General features: G+C 36.4%; 1 protein-coding gene across 1 annotated transcript; it reads left to right on the forward strand.

Moving 5' to 3' along the window:
• Positions 1 to 404: 404 nt before the first annotated feature.
• LOC148676433 (uncharacterized) lies at positions 405 to 8,440 on the forward strand. Its single transcript, XM_088608020.1, has 6 exons — positions 405 to 484; positions 1,122 to 1,478; positions 3,631 to 3,663; positions 4,009 to 4,134; positions 6,172 to 6,242; positions 6,611 to 8,440. Exons 1-6 carry the CDS (start codon positions 442 to 444, stop codon positions 6,740 to 6,742), a joined length of 762 nt encoding a protein of 253 aa, XP_088464146.1. The 5' UTR covers positions 405 to 441; the 3' UTR covers positions 6,743 to 8,440.
• Positions 8,441 to 12,004: the final 3,564 nt, after the last annotated feature.

The raw sequence follows: 12,004 nt of genomic DNA on the forward strand, positions 1-12,004 counted from the left end.
AAAATAAGATGACTGGTATCTACCTCTCCTGTTATTTGGAATAAATGAAAAAGGTGTTGCAAGCTTTTAATTAAATACTGTATGTAAATTAAATGTGTTAAATCACCTGGATGAAAACATAAATGATACTAATGAAGGACTTATTTTGCGATCTGACATTTACAGCAGTAGTAGGTGCTCTCAATAGTACTGTATGTGTGTAAAATTTCATTACAAGGTTATTATGTTATAGACACAGCAATAAGCAACACAGTCAATGTTTTACATCTGAGACATTTATTGTGCTGAATTACATATGTTTTTACACCCTATTAAATGATGATGTATGAACGGCCCGCCTATCTTACAGTGCAGTGTCCTTACCCTCCCCTATTTATTTCCAGTGTGTTTTCTGGGTTCGGTCATCACTGTAACAGCCAGAAGACCTCAGGAGAAGACAGCATGTTTGCAGCTTCTATTCTATCTGTCACTCTATACACAATAAGTAAGTTTGGTTCAATATTATAAACACAATTGTTAAAGAACATTCTTGAAAACATTTTTATTAGACTGACCTTCTGTTTGTTTTAATACTTAATTGAAAAAACAGTGAAAATGCCAAGCTAATTGAAAAATTAATTTTAGTATTCCAAATCCGCGAGTATACATTCAGCACTGACAAAGTTTAAATAATTTGTCAAAGTTATCAATGATTACTTAAGACTTAATGATTTATAGTATTCCACTGGATGTACTATCCTCCCTGTAAAATATAATCACTATATAAAAACTGATTACGTAAAGAAAATAAATTATTTTGGTTTTCTTTAAAATATTTTTCAGACTATTAAATGAAACATATCAACAATACTATATATGTTCTACATATTTTAAAAAGTGCATTATCTTTATATGCTCTACATATGTTAAAAAGTGCATTATCTTTATATTATCTTAATTAAGATGTAAGTTCTATTTTATGAATTAATTTCTTTGTCACTTAGCTATACCAAATCTTAAAATATATGGTTTTATATTTGAACACTTGCAATTCAACACTTTTTTAAACAACTTGTCTGAAAATAAAAAACAAAGTTAAGCCTTCTTGTCAGTTTAAGTAAGTTGTTCTCTCTTGTTAGTAGTTCTAGGTCTGGTTCCTGGAGGTGCCGTCTCTCAGCCATCTCTCTCACTGACAGTGAAGCCTGGAGACACTGTCACCTTGCAGTGCTGTGTTCTGATGAGAGACCCAGGTCACCTGGCCTGGTTCAAACAGGACACAGGTCGGGCTCCTCTGTGTATACTGTCCACCTACAGCAATGTGAATGGATCAACAATTCATAATGGATTCAGCATAAATCGTTTTAAAATTCAGAAGGGCAGCAGCAGTTTTAACCTCAGTATCTTGCATGTGGAGTTCTCGGATGCTGGGCTGTATTTCTGTGGAATGATCCCCACCACACATATGGAATTTGGGAATGCAACTCTTCTACAGTTTGAAGGTAAACAAATTATCATTAAAATGTATTTGACTGATGACTGAATTCTTTATCCAAAGAATTTGAACACCCAACCTAAAATACAGTTATCTACACACAGGTCGTCACTGTTGTGTCATAACATGCCTTTGGATTGGCCTTAAAAACACATTCACAATGTATTCTTTAAAATTGTACTCCACAATTTAGTTCCAGTTTTAAACGTCTAAAAATAAAAAAGTAACCATACAGTATATCATAATGGATATTATAATGATGGCATAGACTGTACAGTGAACATTACTGCCTTGCAGCTCTGGGGATCTGGGTTCAATTTCAGACCTGGGCAGTGAGATGTGAAGGAGGTTGTGTTCATCAGTTGGGCCAGTAAGTAGTCAGGAATTGAGACAAGAACACACCTTAGGCAAGTTACACTTAACAAAATAAGTATTTTACAGAGAAATAATTGAAAAAAACAACGATTGGTTCACTTCCTTCTAATGGGTATATTCTTTAAAAATAACTTAAACTGCATACCGAGGAAGCTGGTCTGCCCTGATAAAATAAAAAGCACAAAAACAAAAAAACACTTGTCACCAACACAGTGGAAAAAAAAAACCTCATATCCAAAACAAACATAAATTTCTTCTCAAAGTCCGAAAAATAAATCTTGCCATTCCATCGTTAAAAAAAAAACAAACAGATCCAGTCTTGCCTTCTTAACAGTATAAAAATAGATATGAATAGACTGCCTCAGCAATTGGTCTTTCTTTTATTCCTTTTCTTAGTAATCATTAGACTTTCTTCCTTGAATTCCAAAACAAAACTTGATGTGTTCCCTTTTTCTCATCACCTTTCTTTCTCATCTAAAGAATACTATCGTGGATCTCTTGCTTATTTATTTACTTTATTCTGTACTTCTTTTGAGAAAATGGAGGTCGCTTTGAGTTGGCCATTCAATGTCCAGTGTTATGATTATAGCTTCAGGACTTCAAATTCTCACCAGTAGTGAGAGGCTTGTGTCAAGGAAATGTCTGCTCATTCTGAGAGATTAAATAGTGCCGTGACCCTTTGTCTCTTAACAATTGTCTCTACAATTTGATCCACTGATTTGGGTTTTGCATGCCTCAAAAAACTGGTAATCTACAGAAAAAGTGCTCAAATTACTATTTATTCAACAATCTTGGGATCTAGAAGTTCTTCAGGTCATAGTCATTTTCTGGCCAGGTGAATCAAATCAAACATTTGAGACCTTGGTGGTTTCTCCAGTTAGTATACCCAGCTATGGAACCTTTGGGCTCATACAGTAGTATTCAACCCCAACCAGGGAAAGATTTCTTTCTTAAGTTCATCAAAGTTTTCTGTATCTTGATGCTCCAAATTGAAATAAGCCTTCTGTGCTTCTCTTACTAGCAAAGGGGCTAATATGCCAGCCCACTGTTCCCAAGGCAATTTATTCCTGATTGTAGTCCATTTTGAGATATTCTTCCACACCATCTAAATGTGTCATCTTCTGTAGTCCTGGATAACTCATATTGGAGATTGGTACAGTAGTAGTTTTAATTAATGGTTAGTAGTAGTAGTTTCTTTGTGTAGTAAGTTCCAGCAATATTTCCATTCTGGAAAAAGATGCCTACAGGAGAAGACAGGGAAAACTTAGTTCATGGGTTTCTTCTTCCTTCCTTCCTATAACAGTAAGCACTCAAAAATACTAAAGTACCTGTAGTACCTAAGGTACTATCTGCGCAGAGTTTGTATGTTCTCATGTGTTCGCATGGGTTTCCTGTAGGTAGTCCAGTTTCCTCCCACAGTCCAAAGAAATACTGGTAGCCTAATTGATTTCTGAGAAAATTTGTCCTGGTGTGAGTGTGTGTGTTGGAGTCCATTCTTGCCCTGCAATTGACTGGCATCCCGCCCAGGCTGTATCCAGCCTTCTGCCCACTGCTTGGTGAGATCCCCTTGTGACTCTGTATTGGATAAAGTGGTTAGAATATTGTTGGACAATGATGACATAAATTTATAAAATAATCTTTAGAACGAGGTTTGACATTTTAACTTTACTTTGTATTTGTAATGTTGTTTATATTTAAGTTTATATTTTTTATATTTTGTGTTTATATTTAAGTTTTCTTTATATAATTGATGTTCTTATTCTTCTTATTTATGAATGAAAAAGCCAATGAAACCGCAGCTGAGAAGCCAAATCCAGGTAATTGTCTCTGCATATCTATTCTCATTAGCACTTTAGGTTTTCCAAATTTTGAAATGCACGGAAACAAGTTATCAACATAAAATTATTTATATAATTCCTATATAATATAAATTATATATAAAATATTCCTAACAATATAAGTTTACAAATTGTTTATACCATAAGTGAGAACACATTTTTATTAATAGAATTCAATCACAAATAAGTGGAAGTTCTTGGCAGGTTAATGACACTATTAATATCTAATGTGTTGTAAAGAATTCATGAATGGCAACTGCAGTGCGTATTTGTCAGTTTTTCTACAATATCTTTAGAGTGAGTACTTTTGTATTAATTGAACAGGGCCATGTGAAGGGTATGGTCTTCTTACAGTCCTGGCTCTGGCTGGCGTGAGTGCGGTGCTCTTGATAACCATCGTTGTCCTTATTTATCGACTGAACAAGAGAAGAAGATATTATCACAGTACAGGTATTCAGTCTATTCAGGTTTGAATTATGCAGTACATGGCTTGAGAGAAATGATGCACATATGAACAGGATCATATCGAAATGCATATACTGTCTTGATGTGCTACAGAACCAGTTCACCTTAGAAATAAGAAACAGGAAACGTCAACCATACAGCAGTACAGTGAGCATCAAATGTCTGCTGGCTCAGAACTCGATGAGACAACAATAAAAATGGGCACTCCATGTTAACAGTAACACAATGTGAAACTGCCTTCACTCAAGCTATTTATTCTACTTTACTTCTTTTGAAGTGTAGTGTGCTCTCTGAAGGCACACACACACACAGGTACTAATACACGAGGATACATTTATTAATACATAGAATATGCATATAAAACTAACAGATCTTATCGAGAGGGTTATCAGAATACAAAAGGTATATATTCAGTCAGTTACAAAGAGTTACATATATCAAGAGGACATACGTTCAGTATATCATTCATTTAGACCGTTTCGTAAATGCACTTGATTATAACTTCTACATTAGATACTCAAAACAAGTACATAACTCTTAGGAATTAAATTGATATCAACTGGTTGGGATAACAATTGAATTCTCGCGCAGTAATGCAGTGAAGTTGAATACTCATCCAATCTCTGGGGATTCAGATCTCCTGCGGGCACAAAGAAACAGTTGCAGGCTGTTGCTGTCCAATCCGCTCTCCAAAATTGTTTAAGTTCCAACATTAATATCGTTTATGGCCTTCACATGCGTTACAATATGCTCCTATTCTTTTTATGCTCAGGTACTAAGATTTCCCTTCAGTGGTAAAATTCCATATACATATTCAATACTACAATACTACAACGGGCACAGTTGCATTTGTCTGATTGTGAATCAAAAAACACATATATTTAAACATGCGTTTACGATTTAAATCAAAACGCGATTCAAATCAATATAAATGTTTATTTCGTAACACATAGGTGACTATTCATTGTTATTAAAATGACTTACATTCGATCATGTTGTGATATTTAGAAATATAAATTTGTTTGGTGCGAGTGAGGTTTTATTTAATCTCTGACCAAGGGAAATGTTTCATTTTTTCAAAGAAATGTTTGTTAAAAAAAAAGTCAGGGTTCCACAGTGGGATTTGATCACAGACCATCTGACACAGGAGTCAGGAACCTAACCCACAGTGCCACCAGTGCGGTCGCATGCAGAGTGCTGAAAAAGCACTACAGAAACATTATCAACAGACAATGTACAGTGTGTACTATTCTTGTGTTGCGGTACATGAATATAATTATATCGTTATTAATTTCTTTAGATACGTGATTCCATATTATATTCCCTTTTAATCAAATTCTAAAAGTATGCTTGTTGACTCCGGTATCACGTTAGTTAAAGACTTCGATGCTTAAAATGTTTAGGGAGAAATGGAATACTGGTGTGTATGTTTTCTTTAAAGTACCGAGACCAGCCATATACTGAATGTTTAAGTTCCAAAATGAATATCGTTTATGGCCTTCACATGCGTTACAGTATGCTCCTATTCTTTTTATGCTCAGGTACTAAGATTTCCCTTCAGTGGTAAAATTCCATATAAATATAAATTTTAATTAAATGTTCTACTACAAGGTTTTTTGGTTTCTTAACATACAGTATTTATAGATACATCTATCTACAGTTTTTTACTGTTTCCCCACCCAATTTGAAATTTCCAGATATTTTTAGACTTGTCTAATGAAATGAGACATCCAGTCCTGCTCCTACAACATGCCAGCATGCACAGCCAATTTGTCATTTGTGAGCTCCACAGTCCCTAAATGCAAATGTACTGGAAGAATACAAGGATCTTTACTGGCATCACTGCAAGCCACATGCCAAGTCACGAGACTCATTAGTGTTGGAAAGCAATGTGCAGATGAATCACAAATAATAATAACTCATCATTCAAAATCATATTTTACTAGGAAAATTGACACTTATATAATTCGTTTTGCTGTTGTTACTGTGCACAAAGGCTAATTTTTCTCATTCTGTTTTCAGCTTTCTCCAAAGATACACATCTTGGTGCATTTTTCCATCAGTGCACGAGAGAAAGCTCAATTTACAAACAGGTACAACAGCAACCTCTGAAAATAATTAAATTATTCAATTTCTAACATAAAAGGTTTAAAGAACATGTGTTAATTCATACAGAATAGTTTTTTTAATTGAATTATTGAATAATTATTAATCATTTGAAACCCTTCACTAAAGAATAAATGAGCTGAAAATGTTTTCCCTTTCTTTTTTTCTGCCACTTGGACATCACTTCATTAAACATACAGTAGTTTTGCATTATTTTTTGTTGGTATTTGAAACAACAAAAACAAAAGAATATAGAACATTAGTAGAATAAATGTGTAAATTGTGTGCAGTTAAATTACATAAAGTTAGGCATTATCTGATTTACAGTATGTGTAACTCCTTTTCTCTTTTTTAGAACCAGGACACAGAAGTGCTGAATCACGCTGCCTTGAGTTTTACTGAGAGTAATTCTAGGCCTGGGAGGAAGATGACTGAGATGGACAGACAGGCTGTGTATTCCCAGGTCCAGTACAAGCAGTGTAAATGAGTGTTCTGGAGGTTGTGCCTGTCTCCAGGGAGGAAAGAGCCATTTCAAGATGAATTAATTACTGTCATGTTCTCCTCCACTGGAGCACTGCAAAGGAAACTAGCTTTACCATGGTAACTCATGATGGCTCTACTCACCTGTCAGTCAGCCGGTTGCCGGTACACAAACAGACTTGAAGCCTGTTCCACCTGTGTGCCATTTACTACCACATTTTTCTCAAGTGGATCAGCCCATTTAAAATCTGTTTTGGCCTTGCCCGGGGCCCTGTTATACAGTTTTGCCTGGAGCTTCAGTTGAGTTCTCAAGCGTTGTATTACCTCCATTGGAGGTTTCCTCCACTCTCTGGATTCCTAGCTTCGCTTTGTCTCAACCTTGCCTTTGGATTTTCCCTATGCTTGCTCTAGTCTTTCACACTAATGGATCTTTATAGCTTGTCTCAACCATGCCTTTGGATTCTCCCTGTTCTCCACAACAGTGTCTACTTAGATTTCATCCTTGCTTTGCTAGAACACATCTCTGGATTGTGTTTGCCTATTTCCATTGGCTGCTCTTATGTTAACCTTATGACTCCAGGCTGCTGCAATACTCCATTATGAGCAGCAATATTACAATAACCTGCTTGTTTCAAAAATATAATCTGATCAAATAGCTTAATCTACCATGATGTGGGGGTACAGTATACACAGGGCCGTATTCTCCAAAGCACTTACAGCAAAAAATCCCCACAGTTATTTCCTCTTGAACGAACTTTTATTTGAGCTATTTTCACGTGAGAGTTCTTTATCTTAGATGTGTATGTAAAGATAAAATACATAAAGAATATGTATGTGCTGAATAAATATTGAAAGCCCCAGAAGGAGAGTGAATATGTCTAGTCTTAACATGAACTCCCATTTACAAATTTCAAAAAAAGCATTTGTGTGTCTTAAAATATTTATTGGTAGTGTGGCAAGTTTGTCTCCAAATGCTAAGGAATTGGAATTTGATTAAATATGCAATTGAGGTTATTTAGTACTCATCTCACAAAAAAAACATCAATCAACAAAATATCTTTTTAGATTCTCTAAGGGGTCACTATTCACATTCAATTTCTCTCCAAATTGTATTAACCATTAGTCATCTGCTAAATGGATAGTTATATATAAAAAATCTCTGTGGTGGTACTATAAAAGTTTTATTATTCTAAAGAAATTGATTATTTTAAATTCTTGTATCTTTCAGCTGAGCTGAGATGATATCAAATTAATAAATCATTTTGTCTTTTACACATCCTTAATAATAGCAATGCAATTTCTTTGACTTCCACTGAACACTTATTCTGTATGCCACAAATGAACTGCAGAAAGATGTTATTTTCATAATTCTTACTGAAATCTCCAGTAAAGCAGAGCATGTGGAAAAGGAGGGAAATTAAGGTGGAAACCTTCAACATGATGACTGTTGAAAGCTTGTTTGACTTTTTATACAATTCTGAGTAAAAAGGGGGAAATAGCCACATGTTTTCAAGGGTTTTATAATTTCTTTAGAATAACATGTGTGACTTTAAATCAAACCTGTATCTATTTTACAATTTATTTTGGAAAAACATCATTGCTTAAATTATAAAGAAATCTGGTATTAGATTCTTTCACATTCTGAATGCAGTGGTTTCTCTGTGGTTGACTCTGATCAAATAAAGAGCATAAAAATATTAAACAAGCATGAAAACGTGATTTTACTGGGCACTGTGGAGAATCTGTTTCACACGGAACAAAAGAACACACAGAATGAAAGAAAAAGTAAAACTGTTATAAAATGTGTTAAACAAAAAATAGGTACCAGACACTGTTACCATATCTGGAAGAAAGCACTCATTTACATTTCAATGAAATCAGTGATTTTAGCAGCCAGCAAATGTTTTTCTCAATATTCTGTGTGGTGGAGTTTGTATCCTTGACTGGACACACTGTATGCAATTGTTTTTCCTGTGAAGTTTCTTTCTCTTCTGAAGCAACCAGTACATAATGGTTTAAATACAAGCCATGAGAGATAACCAACTGGTACTAGGTATGGGCTGACAGTCATCGAGCAGAAAATAATATAAACAACAAATGAGAAACTATGGGCTTGGAAAAATAGTTTTTAATTTCACCATAGTTTCTATTATTAACCTCAGACAGCCATGATCACACTGATCTCTCTGTCTCTGTTCTCAAAGAACGGTTTCTCAACTGCCATGACAGAAAGGCAACAGAAACTAAACTCATCCTGAAACTAGGTTCACACCTTCACCCTTCTCTGAATGATAGACTTATTTTTGTGTAATCTTCTCTATTCTCTATTCTATTTTTATTGTTTTGGCTCTGTACTCCAGCACATTGGATTTGAAATGAAACAATGTCTATGAGGTTAAAGTGCCGAATGTCAGCTTTAATTCGATGGTATTTACGTCTATATTGTCTGAAACATATAAGAATCAAAGCCCTTTTAATACATAGTTCTCCCATTTTAGGAGACCAAAAGTAATTGGACAATTGGCTGCTCAGTTGTTTCTTGGCCAGCTGTGTGTTGCTGCATCATTAGTTCATGCACAAATGAGCTAACAAAAGGTCTACAGTTGATTCTAGATGTAGCATTTGCATCTGGAGTCTGTTGCTGTTGGCTCTTAACATGAAGACCAAAGAAATGTTAATGCCCGTAAAGTGGGCCATCATGAGGCTGAAAAATCAGAATAAATCAATCAGAGACATAGCCAAAACATTAGGTGTGTCAAAACCAACTGTTTAGTACATTGTTAAGAAGCAAGAATGCACTGGTGAGCTTAGCAATAGCAAATAACTGTAACGATCAGTTTTTTCCGGGCCCTATGCGGACGACACGATCCGGAATTGTGAGGATACAATAGGGTAAAATAGTCATGCAGGAGAAGGGTCTGGAGACGGGGGGCGTGTCCGATGAGTGCAGGTGTCCAGGGGGAGTGAATCCAAGTCGAACAATCCAAGCGTATATCCAAAGGGGAAATCTAAAACAGGAGTCCAAGACCAGGGGATCCATCCAAAGGAACTAAAAACACGAACCGGGTCGGAACCAGTGGGACAGGGAATCAGGAACAGGAAACTAAAACCATGACGGAGCCAGATGCGACACCCGGGCTCTAACGAAACGGGATTCAATGAGAAGCCTTGGGCAAACACCTGCGCCTGGCTTTAAAGGTGGAACTAAAGAGGGGCTGGGCAAAGGAACAGGTGTAAACAATGGGGGAAAACGAGGAAGGGCTGGAGCGCCCTCAAGAGGGGGAGTAGCGATCCTGACAATAACCTTGCAGAGCACAGTAGTGGATGACCAAAGAATACCTTCAATCGTGAAGAAAAACCCCTTTTCGACTGCTGAACAGATCAAAAACACTCTCCAGGATATAGGCATAGACGTGTCAAAGACTACCATAAAGAGAAGAATACACCAGCATACACCATCTCAGAGGGTTCACCACAAGATTCAAACCACTGGTATGAAAGGCCACAGAAAGGCCAGATTACAGTTTGTGAAAAGTACATAAAAAAGCCTCTAGAGTTCTGGGAAAAAGCCTTATGGACAGATGATATGAAGATTAACCTGTACCAAAGTGATTAAAAGAGAAAACTATGGAGAACAAATGGAACTGCTCATGATCCAAAGCATACCACCTCATCTGTGGAAGATGGTGAAGGTAGGTTCATGGCTTGGGCATGTATGGCTGCCAGCGGAACTGGTTCACTTGTCTTTATTGATGATGTGACTGCAGACAGCAGCAGCAGAATGAATTCTAATGTGTACAAAAGCCTCTTATCTACTCAGATCCAACCAAATGCTTTAAAACTTATTGGACAGTGCTTCCCCTTGCAGCAGGACAATTACCCCAAACATACTGCTAAAGCATCTAAGGAGTTTTTCAGGGCCAAAAAGTGGAATGTTTTTGACTGACCAAGTCAGTCGCCTGACCTGAATCCCATTGAGCATGCATTTCACTTACTGAAGACAAGACTAAAAGCAAAAAGCCCCCGAAACAATCACTAAAAATGATTGAATTACAGGCCTGACAGAGCATCAACAGGGAAGATACCCAAGGTCTGGTGATGTCTATGGGTCGCAGACTTCAGGCAGTCATCAACTGCAAAGGATTTGCAAACATGCCAAATTTTATTTAAGGTTATGTTAATGTGTCTCATTACTTTTGGTCCCATGAAATGGGGGAACTATGTATAAATAGGGCTGTGATTCCTATATGGTTCACCCAACATAGATGTAAATACCCTCAAATTAAAGCTGACATTCTACACATTTATCTCATAGTCATTGTTTTATTTCAAATCCAACGTGCTAGAGTACAAAGCCAAAACAGCAAAAATTGTGTCGCTGTCCAAATACTTATGGACTGCACTGTATTTGTGCATTGGGTTTTGTGCAGCACCACTCACAGTGGAGGGTGTGTGTAAGTAATTGAAAAATAGCAAAGAAGTTTCCCATCAGCTTATGAGGAGCATGTCTGGAGCATTGGACATGCCTGTTTACATGCCCACAGTGGCAGACACAACCCACAGCATTTAAACAAATTACTGAATTTCCTATTTAGAGTGAAAAATTCCCTTTACAACATATTTAGAAAATAAAACTTGAAATCTCCTAAATAACTAATAAAAGCTGAAGTTTGCCAAATAATTACACCTCTACTAGATTACCGCAACATTTTATATTTCAGTCTTTCAAATCATTGCTTATGTAGTGTGCTCTCACGAGGCACCAGTTCCGTAGGGTTTGGGCATTTACGGGGACAATTATTAATTGTAGCCATAAATCACAAAGTGATTCTTTTAATGGCTTTAGAATCCAACCATGCGATATAACTCAAACAACGCACACACACAGGTACTAATACACGAGGATACATTTATTAATACATAGAATATGCATGTAAACCTAACAGATCTTATCGAGAGGGTTATCAGAATACAAAAGGTATATATTCAGTCAGTTACGAAGAGTTACACATATCAAGAGGACATACGTTCGGTATATCATTCATTTAGACCGTTTTGTAAATGAACTTGGTTATAACTTCTACATTAGATACTCAAAACAAGTACATAACTCTTAGGAATTAAATTGATATCAACTGGTTGGGATAACAATTGAATTCTCGAGCTGTAATGCATTGAAGTTGAATACTCATCCAATCTCTGGGGATTCAGATCTCCTGCGGGCTCTCTGGCTCGGTGCCAGGCTGTGCTGTGCGGCTTGCGACGGTGC

This window comes from Lepisosteus platostomus, chromosome 2 (genome assembly GCF_059453375.1).
Source record: "Lepisosteus platostomus isolate fLepPlt1 chromosome 2, fLepPlt1.hap1, whole genome shotgun sequence".
In the NCBI taxonomy this organism is placed as follows: domain Eukaryota; kingdom Metazoa; phylum Chordata; class Actinopteri; order Semionotiformes; family Lepisosteidae; genus Lepisosteus; species Lepisosteus platostomus.

Coding starts and splice junctions, on each gene's coding strand:
- LOC148676433 (XM_088608020.1), top strand. CDS start 442: ATGTTTGCAGCTTCTATTCTATCTGTCACTCTATACACAATAA. Junction 485..1,121: donor TGTCACTCTATACACAATAA/GTAAGTTTGGTT, acceptor TCTTGTTAGTAG/TTCTAGGTCTGGTTCCTGGA. Junction 3,664..4,008: donor AGCTGAGAAGCCAAATCCAG/GTAATTGTCTCT, acceptor TTAATTGAACAG/GGCCATGTGAAGGGTATGGT.